The sequence below is a fragment of the Tigriopus californicus genome, chromosome 10 (assembly GCF_007210705.1).
Source record: "Tigriopus californicus strain San Diego chromosome 10, Tcal_SD_v2.1, whole genome shotgun sequence".
NCBI lineage: Eukaryota > Metazoa > Arthropoda > Copepoda > Harpacticoida > Harpacticidae > Tigriopus > Tigriopus californicus.
The window spans coordinates 7,813,042-7,832,393 of record NC_081449.1 but is presented as its reverse complement, the minus strand read 5'-3'; the positions used below and the strand labels follow the sequence as shown (position 1 = coordinate 7,832,393).

Genomic DNA, 19,352 nt, shown 5'->3' with positions numbered 1-19,352 from the left:
TCAACGAGATCGCAGTGAGACCTTACTGCTTGATGGGAAAGATGCCCAATGTGCGTTTCAAGGAGTACAAAGCACTACTAGTACAAAGGTCGTCGACGTTCTACATTTCTCGTTTGTTACATCAACAAGGCTCGAAAAAACGACCGAAAAAAACGTCGGCGCTCTCATTGAAAGAAAGGGAGGCGAGGAGAGAAACGGGAAGCAGGGAAGAATTGCGTCAGGAATCACTAAATTTCGCGTACAAACAACATGGAGGAGCAAATCTCTGGCGGCCATTAGCCGAAACGCTAAGAACTTGAACAGGATTACATAATAATAACGATGACTGACTCGATACGACTTACCATGATGCGTTGTTTGTTCTGACGACAATGAAAAGGCGGGGGGGTCGTGGCGATCGATTTTTCCTCAACGAATCACTCCAATTTGATTGTCTCTGATTATCAGATTGATCACTGTGGCCCACGCCTTTGTCAGCTAGATGTGTCAATGTGTGACGTCCAACTGCATAAGAGACCACGCCTTAATATGAGCAATATTCACACAATTTTTACTTCTCATGACATGAGAGGTAGAATAACGCTTTGGCAAATTGACTTGTTCGATTTAGGAACGTTTCATGGCTGTCTGAGAATTGACTTGGCAGCTTTGTAAGGTCTTGTTCTTGCTCTGGCGCTTCGTCAGATGCTCGTTCATTCGTTGACTCGCTCGCATCTTTCTCGAATTAGCTGACACATCGAGCGGCAGGAAAGAGTCGTCCAATCATGGCATGGGAAATCCATCAGACCATCTTCCTAAGCCAATGGTAAATTCGACGGAACTGAAAGCTTCTCAGCCTCGACAACCTCTAATTAGAAACTCAATCGCTTCCTCGGATTGAACCTCGGTCCTTTCATTTCATTTACCGTCTTCCTGTATTACATGTTAATAAGCATTGCAAGCGAGGATGGAAGGTGATGGGTACTATGAAGTATCCGTTTACGTTCACGGAGAAATCGATCAGGATGGCGGGATTTTGTATAGTTGAGTATAATCGATTAAGTAAAACACTAGAGGGCTAGATGAGGTAACAAGCACATGACTCTTCAGGTCAAGTACGAATCGAATCCTGGGGCGCTCACATTACGATTAGATGGGCACTAGAGCTCCTCACCGATTATGCGAAAGAGAAAGCATTTTGCCCAGCCGTGCTAATGCATCTGCAGAGGGGCCAAGCCGAAACATTTTCCCGTCCGTGTATGCATAGGTGGCAAAGGGGGCCAAAGGCCGTGCAAAGGCTGATTTTTTTCACCGGGACTGTTGCGAGAAGGGGAGGGGTACCGTATCCCTATAATGCCCCATTCAGTTGTGGCTTCACAGTGAACTTTTCTTCTAGTTCGTTTAGAAAGCTTGTTTTCGATGAGCGTTTTTTATGGGCAAACTCGTGACACAGAAAACCTCACATGACAGAAATCCGCATGTGTTGTTTCGGTTCTCGCGGCTGCCCCTGATCCACTTTGGAGCAATCTGCCCTGATTAACTGTAAAACAATACTACAGTGAAACAACAAATTTGTGCATGGAGTCAGTTCAAATTGGTTAAGCATCATGAGAGGAGCCGTCGTGGCACTTTGTACTTTCTGTGATAGTCATGGGCCCAAAGTTAGCTTTTGTTCCCATGGTTGGAACGCCCATCAGCGACGGGATCTCTTGGCCAGCCCACCTCTGCCAGAATCCAAGTCTTGCGAGGGGTGTCGTTCCTTGCCCAAACAAAAGAGATTTCTAATGAGCGAAGATCCCTCAAATCGGACATTATTCGCTAGTGGTAACATTGACGATCACCCGGATCAAGCAATACGGTCAAGTTTGCAAAGCATAGCCAAACGGTGTTTCAGCGTGGAGTCCTTGGGACAGTCCAAGAACGAAAAGCAAGTCCAAGATTGCTTCTTTGTCTTTAGTGAAACGAGCACCTCCTCCTTAGTGTTGGCCAGCAACTTCATTGTTCCAGACAATCAATACCTAAGAGGGTTCAAGAGAAAATATTGCCTTGTTGTGGCATTAAGCGATTCATCGAACTTGGTGGAGTCGATAGATGTCATTAGAAGAGAAATGAGAGAAATCATTAAGTCCATCAAAAGCCAAGCTGACCACCGATTCCAGTCCGCTCCAAATACGTCAGTTTTGGTGGACCACCTCAGGAATAGGACGAACATATTTCCGTTAAGAAACTTAAGTGTTGTCTTGGAAAGGCTAGACTTCTATCATTGGTTACACTACAAGTTCTTAGGGATATTGAATGGTCTCTATCATTACAAAACCGAATCACATATCTCAAGTGCCTTGCCAACCTGCTTGACTATAAAGGTTCCAACGTGGGACGAATTAAAATCCGCATTTTGCGCTGAGGACATCATATTCGCTGTGATAAGAGCCGCTTTAACAGGCTTGTCTTTTGAAATTGCAAGCCAAGACCCATTGGATATAAAAAAATACCAAGATATGCTCAAAGTGTTCTTACCCAACCCATTAAAAGATTGCAAGATTGAAGACGTCAATACTCTTTCTGACAAGGAATCAAAACTTGTGCATGTGGATATCGAACAATTAAACATAGAATGCCGCAATTGTTCCATTTCAGTACCTGAGTTGACCTCGCAAATGAAGGCTTTACTGCGGAGCTCCACACAGCCCCGAAGTGTGAGGCTTTTTCAAATCAACCGATTGAAGCAAGAAGTGAAAATTATGCCAATTGAGAATATCTGAATAAAAAAAATCGCTTATCTTCATTTCTAGGTGATCATTTACACTATCTTGATAAAACAAATGATCGTCTCATGATGATATCTAAATTGAGGGTGTATATCATCTCGAGTCTTCTTTCCATCCAGCAATTCCAGCAAGCCAGTGCCAATATTGCATCATGTCCTGCAATAGTGTTGAGAGATTGGAAGTGGGTTGAAGGTTGCGAGATAGAAAAAGTGTCTAATCCTCCGAAGTCACCTGCCAGTCACTATCATCAAAAGTAAGCAAGTGTTGGTTGTTTCAGCCTCTTTCCCGATTAGTGCCGTTGAGGTTCGCCCATAGATATATATGGGTTCGCCTAACCCCCTGGGCCAGGGCATGAAAATGCCTAACGAAGCCCGAGGTGTGGTGCGTTCTTTGGCACATATCTGCATAAAAAATGTGATAGCCAATATGGAAAATCTTTGGTGTCGGAAATTTGTTGAACATTTCTTCAAACAGGCCCACTGGCTCTATGTCATAGGCCCCTTCGATAGCCTCCCCCCCAAGCTCTGCCATGACATCTTTGAAAGCATGATTGAGCGCAAACTTTTGCGTAAACATCATGTCTATCTGATGATCCATCCCAACTTCACCAAGTTAAACTGCAGTCGCGAATCCAATGAGTTGGCTTTGATTTTGTCTCTGGTCAGCACTCGATGCGCCGCTCTTCAAGAATTAAACTTATCTGGCTGTGCTAAACTACCCAAGACTGTCTTCTTGGAGGAGTTTCCTACCATTTCCAAGCATCTCCGACATTTAGATTTGTCTCACTCCAGTGCTTCTGACGACATCCTGTCTGTCGTGGGTGTCTATGGACAAAAACTCGTATCCCTTAAACTGAGTTATACAAATGTAACCGATTTAGGGTTGAGAACATTATTCTTTCCGGTGAATCTGGACGGTAAACCCGATCCTAGGTATGGACAAGTGAAGAGTCTCCAAAGTCTCGATATCTTTCATTGTGGAATACGTTCTGAAGTCGCCAGTCAAATTTTATCCGCAAACCCAAAGTTAAAGGAGCTCATCTACGAAGACTCGGTGGATGCTGTGGCCCATTCTAAACGCTTGGATCCTGAAGCTCAAATACACCTAACCACGCTTCACTCGGTCAATCCCGATTTAGAAGCTAGTGCTTTGGACATTGCTTTGCGACATTGCCATTATCTGGGACGTTTGTATGTTTCTACTTTCAAGGAAATGAACGTTTCTGCTTTTGAATCGCTTTCAACAAAGAGTTCAACCTCTTCAACCCACGAGCTAAAAGAAATTCATGTTACCAACGAGCAGGGTATCAACGCTATTTCGATGATTGACGTGCTCTCCCCAGTCCTATTTGCTCATGGTAACAATTTGCTCTCGTTGAATTTGGCAGAAGTCCGGGATGTTTGCATCCCATTGCTGGTGCAGACGTGTCGTCAGTTGGTGCATTTAAGCCTTCAATTCAATGAAGATTACGTGGAAAATGTACCTCACTATCTGTTGGATGAAACTATCGAAAAAAGGTTACCCCGCTTGAGGACACTCAAGGTTCTTTGTCAAATCAAGAAGAGCTTGTACGCAACTGAAAACATCTATCCAGGATCGAGCGACCTTAAAATTCTACTTATATCTCCGAAATTGGCTAATATCCACTTGTCCCACTGCGAAACGTTGAACGATTCTGTTTTGTTAGAAATTCTATCCGAAAACACGTTGAATCACTTGACAAGTCTCGAGCTGGACAACTGTAACGAAATATCATTCGAAGGCTTAGCACCAATTCTTCAAGGTGAAAATAACTTGAATCAGGTTTCATTTAAGAACTGCAAGGAGATATCCCGGAAACATGCCCAATCGTACCAAAAATACCTCAAACAAAAAAAACTTTTTACCAGAGTTCAAATGGACTGGTCCTAAAACGGAGACGCAGGTGGTTCTTAAATAAACAAATTACAACGAAAAAGTGCTTCGATTGAATATTAGGTTGTACATTTAATACTCGTGAAATGTGTCAACAGTGTATACAACGATCATACCAGTTAGTTAGGTCACGTAGACCGGACACAAATACGTAAGCCGATAAATCACACCAAAAGCTTCTCGATTTCGTTTTGAATGGTGGTGATCTGGGGCTTGATTTGAGATCCTTCATTTTGGGTGATGGAAGCCGAAATCACGGACCGTGACACACCGCAAGCTCGTCCCAAAGCTTGCTTGGAGCGAACAAACACATAAGGAACGTTCTTGTCCTCGCACAACAACGGAATATGGAGCAGAATTTCCAATGGTTCGGCATCGGCCGCCAACACTACGAACTCCGCTTGGCCGCGGTTCAGGGTTTTCGTGGCTTCGTTGGCACCCTTGCGAAGCTGCTTGTAGTTAACAGCTTGTTGAACCAGGTTCAAGATCTTGGTGGTAAGGGCCTGCTCGGCCAAAGGGTAAGCCTTGGGATTGACATCACCGTCAGTCTAAGGAAACACAAGAAGAACATGGTTTAATTGCAATCAGACCGTTCACAAGGCCATAAATGGATTTGGTAGGTGAAATGGTCGACTACTTACCGTCATGATGAATATATCTCTCGGTCTCCAACGTTAGACTTCACGGAGATGAAATAAGATTTCCACGAAATGGAGCTAGGGCAACGTTCGTTCCTTCCACTCGAGTGTCTGCTGATTGAATAGATTCCCCTGCTTTTTGTTTACCACGCGGCTCTTCAAGGAACAACAACACCACGTGCTAGATACTGACGTAGTCCATGGCTAGATCGAAAAGGATGCAGTGTGACCACAAAGGAGTACAAGTTCACGAATCCTGCTTGACCTTTATTTTCGTGAATATACACATATTGATACTAATAATATGAGTAGCAGAGACAGACATGGTATTCAATTGAGACACGGACCTCGAGCATGGGATCAATTGTAATTTTCTAAATCTATATACATGGAGCAACTGGGGACACAAATACCAAATCCTGGATATAACATGGAGGAAAAGATCAGTGCCATAATCAAAATGTAAAAGTTACATCCGAAATTCCTCCACTAAACATTGTTCGAGGTCCCCAAAGCGTCAGGCTTGAGCCGGATTTTTTGGGTTCGTTAACTTATCTTCACTATTTCTGAGTAGTTCTTGTTTATCACTTCGTCCTTCCTCTTCATCCTCCTCTGCATCGAAATACCCATCTAGATCATCCTCCGGATTCCCAACTAATCGTCGATTGTTTCGCCTGAAATGTTGAAAATTGAAACAGGATTTAGAGATTCCTATTCTTGAGTCGAAGACTAACCTTGGGTATGACAGTAACACGACAAACAGACTTTTGATTCTCATGTAATGACTGTGCTTTCTAATTCAGTGTAGTCTCTGAAATGAGACGCCAAAAATGGATGCATCTTTTTTTTTGGTCAAGATGGCTCATTTCATCATGCATCTATCAAGTATGAAAAAAAGTTGAAGCACGTGTGGGTGGGTGGAGTGACTTACACTTGGGAGTAGCGAAAGCCTTGCTGAGCCAGTAGTCTACGGTGCCGTCTGCGGGCTGCCAATACGCACATCTTGGATATGGCAAACACTGTTAAAGCAATCAAACATGCCACTGAAACGAAATCATATTTGGTTGATCATGCCCTCATGAAAAGCAAAATTTGAGGAATGTACGTTATAGAGTGATACCTGTAAGAGGGAGATGTTGAGGTTCGTTGACATATTTGACAAACTTGTCGATTGTCTGCTTAAATCCTTTAGAGGGTGGATGAGCCAAGACATACATTAAGTGCCCCAAGCTACCATTCCTATGTGGAACAGGATCGATTTCTAACACATGGCAAAGAAGTGGAAACAAGTCCACCATGCTAACTGCATGGGACTGGTTCAATGGAATTATTCTTAGGCCACTCTTAAAGGCTGGTCCCGTGGCCACAAAAGCGGTTTGCATATGACCAAAACTTGGATCATAGCCGGATGAACCGTAGATTTCGTTCTCGAAGGACCCGTGATTGGTTCGTTTATATTTAGCTCGAAGGTGCTCAATTCTAGGCATAAGATCTTCCGCGAATCCAATCCCGGTCTTGGCCACCAACATGAACGAGTTTTCCACGACATCAGGGCTTAGCTTGTAATGCCATTTGTCAGGGATGGCCTCCGTAACGTAGACTTTAAAGCCCCCATCGGCTTGGACCTTTTGGTAATCCCAATATAGCCCCAAAGCATTGTTGCCTATGGAGGAACAAGATTAGCGGATGAATGATTAGAAATTGATAGATTGAAGCCCTATTGAAGTGAAAAGTGAATTCTTAGCCTCACTTGCTTCGACTGAGGATACGTGGTAGATTGGTGATTCCCCAAAGATTTTCATCTTCTTTTGCGAAAGACCTTTCACAGATATGATATCTTTCACGGCAACATCTGTGTAGCCGGGTGTACTACAAACAATGACATTCGTGACCTCCGACAACTCTTGCGTTTGAATGTAGGACAAGATTTCTCCAACGATTGAGTCTACGGTTTTGATTGCCTTTTTTGCACCATCGGGACCCATAGCTTGGGCAGTTTGCCCGGGTTCGTTGAAAAACATCGTGCCGAATAATTTCTCGTCAGTGTTGAAAAGATCCTTCAGTGCTTTTTGTAAAGCTGTTTGGTTATTGAGTTCATCCATAGACACACGAAAGGGTGCCTTTTTCCTGATATGGGTTTCGGTTAAATTTATTTGAGACTGTTCCGAATTGTTGCTTGTTTCGTTGACGGGCTTAACTTGGGACTGAGGATGCTCATCCCATATGTTTTTAATCTCGGGCAAGCCCATGGTCGCTATCTTCGCTGATGGTTCCGTAGCTCTGAATGCATCCTGTAATTGACATCATCATTTTGTTAGAAGGTTTGCATGTTCACGATTGAGCTAATGTTGTTGATGTTCTACTCACCCAAATAGTGCCAATAGACTTTGTTTTGGACCAGAACTGGGTCTCGTTCCGGAAAATTGTTCGGTTCAACTCGACAGAAAAGACAGACTCGGAGTTTAAAACATTATGGTTTTCAGTGTACATGCCGGTTAGTAAGGACGCTATATTAGGATATTTGAGGGATGGGAACTCTGGGATGATCTTCGGAAGAAATACCCCCGAATCGATCATTTTATTTAAATGAGGGGTGTCCTCTGGGGTCACATAGTCATGGCGAAGTCCGTCCATTACAATCAGAATAGTGGCGGTTTTGGGCTTGGTCGCTACTCGCCATGGTTGGAGCACAAGAAGGCAAAACCCCAATAAAAGGATCTTCATTTCAGCGATTCGGACCCTATTGTAACAATCGCTCGGTCGACAGACTTTCAATCGCAAAAGAAGGGAGCCAGCACACTCACTTGAGTCCTTTGGATTGAAAGAGGTTGTTCAAGCCGAAAGCCCTCTAATAATTCTCAGTAACAGGTGTTTTTGAGTAACAAACTTATGAGGGCTGTCACAACCACCATTAGAGCGAAGTTGGGAACAAACACATGTGCGTGGAGTCGAACTACCTTTAGAGGAGGTGACACATCTCGTCCGTTCATAGACGTACGAGACGGCCCCAAAGGAGGCTTTCTTCCGGAGCCAGTTCAAGTTCTATGCTTTGTGAAAAATAGAAGAGAGCAAGCAGTTGAAAGGGAATGGCATCCGTAAAAAGAATGAGATAATATCAATTATACAATAATGCCACAATAAATACAGCCAGTGAGTTTATTAGACAAGAAGAAGGATGAATCACATTTTTCGTTGAATTATTTTTTTTTCATACTAGCGTACTCTCCAGCCAATATCAAGATTGCTGCGATCACTGAAGTCTCTGCTTTTTTGCCTCATTGTGATGTATTTTTTCTTCTAAGCTGTTGCACTTGAGCATATTCATAAGTGGGATATACGATTTGGTGTTACTATTGGGAACGAGACATCTGGTTTGAAATGTCTTAAAACAATCCTCGGACGAGACACAGCTCTCAATCTCATCCAAAGCGGCTTTGAGCATGGATGCTTTCACCTGATGATCGGTCCATAGCGACTGCACGCGTTTCAGGACGATAAGCAACGCTTCGTCATTTTAATTCCAATCAACGCCGTCATATTGACAATCAAACAAGTTCAAAGGTACTTCAGAGGCCATGCTGTATTGGGGCCTAGATGGGTTCTTGTCAATGTCCAAGAGCTCTTGAATCACAGTGGGCTTTTCGAGACCCTCTCCCACACGGAATAGAACGGCCACAATGCATCGGATTTGATGCCAAAGGAAAGCCTTGCCGACAACGGTGAGCACACACATGCGATATCCGCCGGACCGACCTTCACTCGGGTCGTTATCACTGAATTGGGCCTTCACCTGATCGATTCGTCGGATGTAATTCACCACTCCATTACCCACGTCGAGTTTGCAGAAATTGCGATAATCGTGCGATCCAATTAAGAACGAACCAGCCTCATTGATGTGGTCGAGATTCATGTTACTCAGGGGAAAGAAATATTTGTAGGTTCGACTGTGGCAATCAAAGCGAGCGCTGAAGTCTAATTTGGCACAAGGGGCCCAAGCCACCACTTGGATGTGATCCGGAAGATTGCTGTTCAAGATCTTGCAATAATCAATCTCCTCGGAAGTGGTCTTGACTCGCTCTTGGGCTCGACATCCTTCATAATCGAAAACGCCGGCACCCTCCATCAATTGGGTTCGCAAATCGATGGACACGGCCTGACGGAGAGCACTCACGCCCTTGTCCGTCCGCCCACAACGATGGTAATTGGACGTCTCGCGCGATTCGATTAAACGCGTTCGCAACAAAGCTTTGAACAGTTCGCTTTCGATGGTCTTGCCCGCAATTTCTTGAACGGCGAAACCGTGATAATCCCAACCGAAATAAGCAATTTGCAGCAGGACATGACGTTTTTTGAACAAAGTAGCATCAAATTTCCGCGTCGATTTCTTGGCGGAGCCACACCCACCAGTCGATGGAGAACTTTCCGCTCCGCCTTGATCCTGACCGGTTAATTTCTTGATGATGTTCTTCAGTTGCTGGACCTGTAGACGAAGTTTCCGAACATCGCTCTCATCTTCTGAACAACTATTTGAGATTACCGGGGGCATCGAAGCATTTTCAGGACAATCAGTGGCCATTTTTGGAGGTTCGAAAAAATTGTGCTCCACAGTTCATCCACAAATTCCACTATGTACTTCTTGTTTTCATTCCAGAATCCAGACCTACCCGACACATGTTGTTTACGTCTTACTCCACGTTCTTGGGGTCTACTCCGTTTCTCGAATTGATCAATCTACATAAACTGACAGAGGGTAACACAATATGGCCCATTTGCCTGGCTGATGATCCCTCCCTCCAAGCATTATTTCAATTCGAATTCATTGCTCTCCTCTAAACCAAGCAAAGTGTTTTTTAAGCTTAGAGTGGGTGCAGCCGAATTAAATCATTTTCGAATGGACACCCTGGTCCATGCCGCTCAGAATTCTTTCAGTTGTATTTCGAGGCTGACTCGGCCATTATGAAATCTGACGCAAATCCGGCCGGCCAATCGGCAGAAGTGGGTCCACAGCAGTGGTCCAAAGAGGAATTATTTCCCGGCGAGTGAATCCCGAGAAGGCGGCCCCCTGATCCCTTTGGCCCCAAAACATTGAACAAGCTCAGACGCCAAAAAAGAGAGACAGACCTGCACTCTTTCCTCTCATTCCTCTTCTTCGGGGACTTCAGGGCCGGCCCAATCCTTGGTTCCCTGTTTCACTGGTGGATCTCTTCTGTGGCTGTTCTGAGTGACGCCTCCCTTCCTGCCTTCTTCCTCCTGTTGGTGCTAGAATTGTTGGCGAGTGAGCGAGCGAGCGAGCGAGCGAGCGAGCGAACGACTGAGGGACAGAGCGACTGAAGGAAAGAAGAAAGACTAGAGAACAAGAAGAGGAGAAGAAGGCAGAGTCGTTCAATGGCGTCGTTTTGTGCATCGGGCAATAATTGCTGAAGACAAAATCAAAATTTTCAGGTGAGAATCCCCCTCGAGCCTTCCGGAATCGATCCTCACGAAGGAGCCGTCATTCTGAGCTTTTAATGTGAGCCTTGCGGTCCAAGTCCGGCCAGATAATCGCCTCCGAAGCTTGGCCTGGAAGGCTGCGATTGCGTGGTTACGCCATTCGACAGCGTTGCTTGGACTCCCTCTGGTTCAACTCGAGACTTGGAATTTATAAAAGAAAGGTACTTTCAAAGGCATCCGAAACAAGTCTGACCTTCACACGCCTCTTGGGGGCCTTGAGAGAAGGGGTCAGCGTGATGGGCGGGTCGTAATTCGATCAAATCTTGAGCTTATGTTTGGCTTTTTGGGTCAGACAGTGATGCGAAAAAGAGACCGAATCTGAGCTTGATTCCAGGGCGTAGCCACGCACGTTGTTTCTCCAGCTAAGGTATCTTCAGCCATAGGAGAAGAGACGGACAGATAGATAGATACATGGATAGAGAGAAAGAAGATGTAGCGACTGAATGGACGGACACATGTAGAGCCGCTAACTTATTATGGGAACTTCCTACACTCATTTTCCTTAGCTTTTACAAGATTCTTACCCGCTCACTCTTGGTCGAATATGTCGGCAAGGAGGCGAAAATAAATGATGCTAAAATCGCGGCAAATGGATGGCTTCCAGCCCCATGCTCAGTCAAAATGTAGCTCTGTTATTCGAGACACCACGATGGTATTAACTTTGGTTACAACGTTGAATAATGCCTTGGACATTTCAGAACGAGCCGTCGGTGGAACTCGCAACACCATGAACAACCATCCGCCCAATCACCCCTTGTATAACACCTTGGGTAACCCCACCAACATTCATTTGTTGGATAGCATGTTTAGCATGCCCACCCCGGAGCAATCCGTACACAAACCCACGCTGATCCCGGCCCAATACGCCTACCAGGACATGCAAGCCTTGAGCCATCCGCACCACGCCATGAACTTGGCCCAAAGCCATGTGGTAACCACGGCTGCCCCGGCCACCACGTCGGTCTCGTTGAGCGAAATCGCCGTCGCGCCCCAAGTTCTGATTTATCAGGAACCCACGGATCCACAGCATCAACAACAGCAACAACAACAACAACAACCCATTAGCTACAAGATTCCGCAAATGGAGACCGCGAGTGCGGCTAACGTAGCCGTGACCATTCCGGCCTCATCCATCGTGTCCCATCAGACGTTGGGTGTTCAGGTGGTTCAAACCACAGCAGGAGCCGCCGTGGTGACGGGAGCGGGTATTCAAACCCTGGGCGAAAAAAAGAAAGATATTGTGGCGGAAGCGGCCTCCAAGATCTTCGAGGATATTGGCGGGAAGAAACCGGATCAGATTGTCGCCTCAGCCGCCGCCTCTTTACCCACTGCCGTCAAGTCCGAACCGGTGCTGGCCAGTTCCGGACCCTCCACGGGGGTGGTAACCGACCCATCTGTCTCGGCGGCTTCCAATGTTAAGACCGAGGTGAGTGGAGCGTCCACGAGCAAACCGGCAGGATCCAGTGCGGCTAAAACTCCCGTCCCAGTGCGAGCGCAAGCGGGACGACCACGGACCGTGACTCGACCCATGCATCGACAGCAACTTCTCCCACCCCGCCTACAGTAAGTCTGCATCATTGATGGGTTATTATTTTCCTTGGCATCGTCATATCCATTTTCTTTAAACTCTATATAGGTTGCTGGATGACGAGGATGATGGTGTGACATGCCGCATGTGCCTCCAAGCCTTTTGGTACAAAAATCAACTACTCGAGCACTTGAAGACCAACCATTCGATAACGGATCCTGATCGCTATGAGCGGGAAGAACGCGAAAAGAAGCTTCGACGACGTCGGGAAGAACAACAACGCCACATAATGGCCAAGCGTCAAAGAATGGCTGCGGCACAAGGTCGCCTGGGGCGTGGGGCTGCTAGCCGTTTGGGCAAAGTGGCCATTCCCGGGCCTCGACCTTCATTCCAATACCGAGAAGGGGCATTCATTTGTGACTTGTGCAAGAAGAGCTTCAGTGATGGGAATGACATGGTGTCTCATTGGAAACTTCATGTGAAAAAGCAACGGCAACTCGATGCCGCTCGTGCTGCTACAGAGGAAGGAGGTAGCCGTGGTCGGGGTCGTTCCGACTATTCACCCCCGCGTCGAGGGCGAGGACGAGGGCGTGGAAGAGGATATAGGTCTTCCAGAGGTCGTCCAATCAGCGGCTCGTCTGCTGGGCGTGGTCGAGGTCGTGGCAGAGGCCGAAGAGACAAAGGCAAACCCAGGTGGACAGCCTACTTGGTTTGGTCTACTCGACGAAGGAAAGAAATCAGTATCGACTCGGCAGGTCTTGGATTTGCTGAAGTGGCCAAGATAATTTCGGAGGAATGGAAAAAAGTGGAAGATAAAGAGCGGGAAAAGCTACAAGATGAAGCCGAGCTGATGAATGCCCGAGGCCAAAGAAAATTGCCCAAGGACAGAGAAGAAAGCTCGGATGACGAGACCACTACCGATGAAGAAGATCCTCCTTTTGACGAGGCCAACATCAAACCTATTATGTTGAAGATCAAGCGGGAAGACGGTGAAGAAGAAGAGGTCATGGAGGGAGAAAAACGCTCCACACGAAAGAGGAAACGTCCCTCATTCTTTCAAGAATTTGAAAACGAAGAAAATAACCTAGACAAGATTCTGGATGAATTCGAGCAAGAACAAATCGAAGAGTCAAAGAAGCCGAAAGCGGAGAAGAAAATTCGCACTCCAAGACCTGGTGGACCCCGAAAACGTCGAGTTCGCACGCCTTCCCCGGATGAGCCTCAAGAGCCTGTTGAATTGGAGCGTTCTCGATCGGGTCGAATGCGGAAAAAGCCCAAGTTTCAAGCCTATTTCAAAGGCGACGAAGGCGAGGAAGAGGAGGAAGAGATCTCTTATGATGAGGAAGACGAAGAGGATCGCGACGAATACAAACCTGATGAAAGTGATGAGGCCGAAGAGGATCCCGAGGAGGAATCCGCTGGAGACGAGGAAGAATTAGAAGAAGAAGAGATTGAAGGTGAATTAGACGAAGATGGCAACCCAAAAAAACGAAAGCGAATTGCCCTCCCGCCCAAGAAACGAGGCCCCAAAAAAATCATGACCGATGCAGAAATTGATGAAGCCACTAAAGCTGCCAAGGAAGCCAAGTCAGGAGGCGAATTTGGCGATGGCAATGCCGGTGGTGAAGACAATGGCGAGGGCGAACAGACATCTGATAAGGTGAGAGAGAGGAGTTACTCTAATTATTATATTTATTATTATTTCTCTTCTTAAAGACGAGCGAAAACTTGAAATTGCATGCATTTTTTGTCATTACCAGGTCAAAGACGGTGGAGAACCTGCAAGCCAAACAGAAGACGGTTCGACGATCGAAAATGTAGAATCGGGCGACAAAAAGTCCGAACCTGTCGTGGAGGACTCCATTTCGACCACAAACGAAGCCGAGTCCATGAATGTGGACGCTTCTGGAATGGTCTCCGAAGTCACGGAGGAGGATCCAACTGATGCTGAAGCTGGCGCATCTGGAACCGGCCAAGACATGTCTGTACAAATGGTAGTGGAAGAAGACGACGATGTCGAGTCGGTGAGCGTAACCAAGAACGTCCGAGTGATTGAGGCGAGCGTTGTAGCTCCGGTCTCAGAAGAGTCACCGGCCCCTACCAGTGATCCAGTGCCATTACCCGTCTCCGATGCTAGCGAAGAGCCCTCAAGCAACGTACCTGATACATCGGAGATCCCACCAGAAAACGGGTCCACCAATGAGGATTTAGTTCAAAGCCAGAGCAAAGAGAATGATGATGCTCCCAGTTCAACCGCCGTCGATGCTGCTGTCCCCTCGGAGGAAGACTTGCTGAACACGGCCGTGCCTTCAAAGATGGAAGAAGGTGATGATAAGTACAAGGACATTATTGCAGAGGCTCAGTTGGACAGCATATTTAATTGAAGCTGTCTTTGCTTCTGCCGCAACGTTACGCCGCAAGTCGCAATTGTAGATAGTCAACACAGAAGAGAAGACAAGAGTTTTATTTCAAATATCTACAGAATACTAGACAGGCAGAGAGAGGCCTCCCCCCCTACCCCTTGCCCTCTCAATACCGAATCGTAACATCTCTAAAGTCGCACACCACTCCTATGACTACTTACGCTAGCATCTCGTCCACTCAAAAGTTACTGAACTAGAAGAGGTGCCCCTTAAGTCCAAGCCATCTCTCCTCCGCTTCTTCTGGAACTAAGCCATTCTCATTATTGCATACAAGTAGTGAAACTACTTCAGTCTCGACATCATTATTTTTCGTAGAATGATATTCTCAATAACCTTGTTCGTGAAGCTTGTTAAGAATCCACTTCCGTGACGTCTAAAGAGTTTTCTCATGTTCCGAATGCAAAATGAACATAAGTTTTACGACAATGAACCGCAATGTGAATGAGTATATCATTATATTTAGTAATTCAGTCATACATAATCATACTCCATGTCACGACATTTTCACTTTCCCCAACTATATTTGGATTCCGGCCCAAAACTCGTTATCCGAATCGTCGCCAAAAGGTTCTTGAGCTGTCGGAGGAATCGGACGAAATGTGTAAGATGAACTGATTTGCGCGATAAGGGCCTTCAAGTCTGTGTGCGGTGCTTCGGCCCCTTTTTGATGAAAAGTGTCGCTCCAGAGAGGACAGAGGAAAAGTTTCAGGGAATCCAACAGAGGTGGTTTAGGTTGCAGTGCGCATATTCTGTTTAAAGTATCGACATGCGAGATAGGTTGAAATGGAGTCTCAATGCAATGCCCACATATGGGTCCGCCAGGTATGTAGAGACTACTTGACAGTGCCACAATTTGTCGACTGACTTGCAAGACATTTTGACGTGGTTTAATCCATTCGTGACACACAACACAAGTACGAACTTGGAAATTTGGGCTGAAATACGAAAAGTTCTCGCCCGAGAGGACCATTAAGTTCAAGAGGCTTCTGTTCATCACAATTTCGCGTTGAGCTCGGGTCAAGGCTACGTAGAGAAGGTTGAACTCATCGCCTGACGTGGAATTACAATTAGACAATGCGTTTGAATCAACCTGAACAAAGTCATCTTGAAGTCTCACCACCGGAAATTCGAGACCTTTGAATTTGTGAACCGTTGAAAACGCCAATTCTACCGCGGGATCTTTGAAATCGCGGAATCGCCAGCACTTTTTAATGACTTGAACAAAATATGGTAAATTGGATGAGAATTTCTTAACGATCTGAACCTTGACATCGGCCTCTTTGTCCAAGGTGGCTTTCGCTCTTAATACATAGGCGTCAAAGGTTCCCAAAGACAAGAAATAATGTCGACACGAGCTCGACAATCGGTCTTTTTGGTTGTCGTGCAAATAGGCTAGGTCCACCAATTGATCCAAGTAGGATGCCATGCCTTGGGCCAGGCTAATGCAAGGTCTGATGTTTTCTGGAACAAGAACAACCTCCTTCACGAGAGCCTGAATCAGGCTGATATTGGTTCGACAGAGTATCACAGTTTTGTTTTGTCCCCGGGCGGACGTGAACATGGAGGCCCCATGGAAATTATCTTTGATATCTGGTCGACCGAACACCGTGAGGGTGTCGTCTTGACGGAATCTACGGAGCGCAATAGAAGCCGAGTAGGCAATTTCGGGCCCAAATCTGAATGACTGTGTCAGACGGAAGCTTTTCAACAATGGACAAAACGATTCAACCAGGGCCAGTCCGTTGACGGATCCATTAAATCCATAAATCTGTTGGTTGGGATCTCCCACGATGAACTTTGTACAATCCTGGCCCAGTGTAATGTCTAACATGGCCGGGTTTAAATCTTGTCCTTCGTCGATGAGTATCACATCGCATCTGAAAAGCTGTTTGAGATTTGGTTTCGAGAGTTGAAAGAGTTTCACTTGAAACGAGCCTTCGATATTCACAGAATGGTTTTGGTTCGTTATGCCGCGTTTCCACAAATTTTGTGAATCTGCTAAAAGACGTTCACGCCACGTTAACGACAGAGCTTCCGGCGGCGAATCAAGATCCGGTTGCCATTGACATGGAACATGGCTGATGTCGATGTGTTCATCCACGGAACACGCAAAGTTCCTCAACGTGCAAAGTATTTGAGAGGAGCGGGTATAAACATTCCCCGATCCTTCACCTTGACTAAGCACTAAACCGCTCATCACCACGTCGTAGGCCGTCAGACTGAAGGGTTTCAACCTCGTTCTTGAATAACCTTTTTCGATCAGAAAGCGATAACTCAAGCTGTTAATGGTATACGCTTGGGCGTTATGGGGAAACACCAGATTGGTTTGGTCTTGAATTACCTTGTTGAAAACAATACATAGGAAGTGAAATCCAGGATTGGCTCGAACCAAGCATTGGAGAGCTGAGGTCTTTCCCGTGCCCGCAAAAGCCACTACTTTGATTGCTCCACGACTTGCAGGGTTAATCGGATAGTGAACAATTCGCTTTTGCTCAACGGTTAGGCGGTCCATGAGGGTTTTCTCCCCATGGAGGACGTTCGAGGGCCCCAAGTCATTCTCAAGGCAAAAGATGACATGAAAGACTGTGTAATGTGGACGGTAAGAGAGCATATCATGTCTCTCGGCCAATTTGAGACACCAGGCCACGTGATACAACCACTCCAAGGTATCGGGTAGATCCAAGAGACCATTGGGACCGCATAAATTTCGGACCCAAGATAACACATGACCAACGTTCATTTCCAGCATCAAGGCCAAAGTTAGAATCGACCAAGGCTCTGCCTGGCAACCCGGTAGAGTCGAGGTCAGAACCTGACGAGCTGTTTCCAACCGGGGATTTTGAGTATCGGTAGGGATGAGCAATGGAATTCGTTTCCGACGCCCATCACGGGTAATGGCCTGAAGTAACCATTCAATGCCGCCCGAGAACAATTCCTGTTGATTGAAAGACCCGCTTTGAAGACATCGGTAGGGCTGGATGGAGGCCAGAAATTCTGCACTGTCGGTCAGCGAGATCTCAGATTCGGCAGGCAGACGGAGATATCGATGATACCGTCGCTTCCAAGGAATGAATTGGGGATGAGCGACCAAGTCCCGGAGTGACCGACACACCAAACTGACCGAGCTCAAGAGATCGACCCAAGGCACTTGGCCGAGTATTCGGCACTGGATCTCGACCGGCAAGCTCATCAGGGGGCTGGAGGACATGATGACCTGGGGTCCTCAAGGGGCAACCTGGGATGGTTCCCAAACCGCGCTAGCCTTCACGATGAGGCTTCCATGGTTGACTAATGCTCATAACTTGTCTTGGACGTGGCAACACAAGCCCATGGATGATACGCTCGAAAAGCAATCTTCTTCCCCTCAGCAATTCGAGACTGAAAGCATGTGTTTAAAAAAAAATATCTTGGAGCCATGACAGAAGAAAGCGGGCAACCACGATAAGACGACTTTTCCGTCGTTGTGTTGCCCTTTGTTTGAAAGCCAGTCGTAGGCCTAGGACATGAGTGACCGGTAATCTTGACTAATGATATTCGGCGTCAAATGTAGGCGACGGCGCTGTTAGACTGGAAGAGCGCACGCCTTTGCTGCAATCTCGACTACTTAGCCGTGAGCGGATGTGTTAGTGACGACTGAAGGTCTACGTCTACGATCTAATCTGCAATGCTTAAACGCTTATTCTCCAGAGAATTTCAAGGAGTGCACTAATCAAGCCTTCTCGATTAAAAAGTGACCAGCTCGCGTAAATTATCTCTTTTCGGTTTATGTCTTCGTTATAATTCACAATAAAAGCCCGAAATTTAGTTTCCTAGCCTTACCATGCTTCGTTTGGTACCTTACTTAAATGTAATGTCAAAATTTCAAGTAAATTCCCTTACAGTCTACATGCATAGGGAATTTTGACCATGGAGTATTAACTTAACTTAGAGAGCATCAATTCCACGCCCATACCGTCATGCACCCAATGAAAGGGAGAGTAACAGTTCGTGAGTAAAAGTGAGTAATTTCATTGGCTAAACCCACTACAACAAACTGTTCAAAGAATCACATGATTGGTTTACAAATTTCATTTGAGGGAGTACACGGAAATCATGCAATGAAAAAAAGAGATATTAAATAGAATTGAGCATAAGAACGAACACCCAATTTTCGCTAGACAGTACTATATAATACTATTTTCTATCTTGTCCTGGTCACTTGAGAGACCTGTTTTCCTCCGTACCGTAGGTACCCCCAACTGACGTTCTCCCTTTCTCGCTTGTCTCGCAATCCTTCTTCCCCATCCCTCGCGTGCGCTCTTGCCGTCTAACAGCGCCGTCGTCTACATTTGACGCCGAATATCATTAGTCAAGATTACCGAGTGACCTCCAGTGTGAGCCCGTAGGTTCCTCTATCTGGTCTCTTTGTTGAGGAGGAACTGTCGGGTCTCGGCGAGCTTGCGTCAACGCGTACGAACGTACGTATCACTCACATGTGCATGTCTGGATGCCAGATTCTTATCCTACCTAATCTTGCTCGCACTTAATTCCTCGCTCACATAGCAGCGTGTGTAAAACATAAACTCATGCTGCCTCGGTCCGGTGTGACCCATTCCTGACCAAGGAAAGGTCA

At 46.2% G+C, this 19,352-nt stretch overlaps 6 protein-coding genes across 9 annotated transcripts; 2 read left to right on the top strand and 4 right to left on the bottom strand.

Moving 5' to 3' along the window:
• The first annotated feature begins 3,053 nt into the window (after positions 1 to 3,053).
• On the top strand, positions 3,054 to 5,007 carry LOC131889094 (uncharacterized). Its single transcript, XM_059238101.1, has one exon. It carries the CDS (start codon positions 3,069 to 3,071, stop codon positions 4,656 to 4,658), a length of 1,590 nt encoding a protein of 529 aa, XP_059094084.1. The 5' UTR covers positions 3,054 to 3,068; the 3' UTR covers positions 4,659 to 5,007.
• On the bottom strand, positions 4,719 to 5,457 carry LOC131889112 (NHP2-like protein 1 homolog). The gene is made up of 2 exons (XM_059238119.1): positions 5,303 to 5,457; positions 4,719 to 5,209 (listed from the first exon to the last, which is right to left on the bottom strand). The coding sequence occupies exons 1-2, from the start codon at positions 5,306 to 5,308 to the stop codon at positions 4,826 to 4,828; spliced, it is 390 nt and encodes a 129-aa protein (XP_059094102.1). The 5' UTR covers positions 5,309 to 5,457; the 3' UTR covers positions 4,719 to 4,825.
• Positions 5,458 to 5,545: 88 nt separating this feature from the next.
• Positions 5,546 to 8,150, bottom strand: LOC131889093 (glycerophosphocholine cholinephosphodiesterase ENPP6-like). 2 transcript variants are annotated; one of them, XM_059238100.1, is made up of 6 exons: positions 7,667 to 8,150; positions 7,050 to 7,590; positions 6,420 to 6,962; positions 6,231 to 6,342; positions 6,034 to 6,110; positions 5,837 to 5,973 (listed from the first exon to the last, which is right to left on the bottom strand). In XM_059238100.1, exons 1-5 carry the CDS (start codon positions 8,021 to 8,023, stop codon positions 6,074 to 6,076), a joined length of 1,590 nt encoding a protein of 529 aa, XP_059094083.1. In that variant the 5' UTR covers positions 8,024 to 8,150; the 3' UTR covers positions 5,837 to 5,973; positions 6,034 to 6,073. The 2 variants fall into 2 exon arrangements, with proteins under 2 accessions (XP_059094082.1, XP_059094083.1); XM_059238099.1 differs by lacking the exon at positions 6,034 to 6,110 and having other exon boundaries at positions 5,546 to 5,973; positions 7,667 to 8,146.
• Positions 8,151 to 8,441: 291 nt separating this feature from the next.
• On the bottom strand, positions 8,442 to 10,448 carry LOC131889101 (tRNA pseudouridine(38/39) synthase-like). Its single transcript, XM_059238107.1, is given in 1 exon segment — positions 8,442 to 10,448. A coding segment is annotated over 1 exon segment (1,326 nt). The 5' UTR covers positions 9,876 to 10,448; the 3' UTR covers positions 8,442 to 8,549.
• A 156-nt stretch (positions 10,449 to 10,604) lies between these two features.
• On the top strand, positions 10,605 to 15,188 carry LOC131889086 (protein PRRC2C-like). Of its 2 annotated transcripts, none has more exons than XM_059238085.1 (4): positions 10,605 to 10,741; positions 11,488 to 12,352; positions 12,426 to 13,977; positions 14,078 to 15,188. In XM_059238085.1, the coding sequence occupies exons 2-4, from the start codon at positions 11,517 to 11,519 to the stop codon at positions 14,699 to 14,701; spliced, it is 3,012 nt and encodes a 1,003-aa protein (XP_059094068.1). In that variant the 5' UTR covers positions 10,605 to 10,741; positions 11,488 to 11,516; the 3' UTR covers positions 14,702 to 15,188. The 2 variants fall into 2 exon arrangements, with proteins under 2 accessions (XP_059094068.1, XP_059094070.1); XM_059238087.1 differs by lacking the exon at positions 10,605 to 10,741 and adding an exon at positions 10,759 to 10,950.
• Positions 15,176 to 19,320, bottom strand: LOC131889087 (F-box DNA helicase 1-like). 2 transcript variants are annotated; one of them, XM_059238088.1, is made up of 2 exons: positions 19,099 to 19,320; positions 15,176 to 18,236 (listed from the first exon to the last, which is right to left on the bottom strand). In XM_059238088.1, the coding sequence occupies exon 2, from the start codon at positions 17,946 to 17,948 to the stop codon at positions 15,258 to 15,260; it is 2,691 nt and encodes an 896-aa protein (XP_059094071.1). In that variant the 5' UTR covers positions 17,949 to 18,236; positions 19,099 to 19,320; the 3' UTR covers positions 15,176 to 15,257. The 2 variants fall into 2 exon arrangements, with proteins under 2 accessions (XP_059094071.1, XP_059094072.1); XM_059238089.1 differs by having other exon boundaries at positions 19,107 to 19,320.
• Between the last annotated feature and the right edge of the window lie 32 nt (positions 19,321 to 19,352).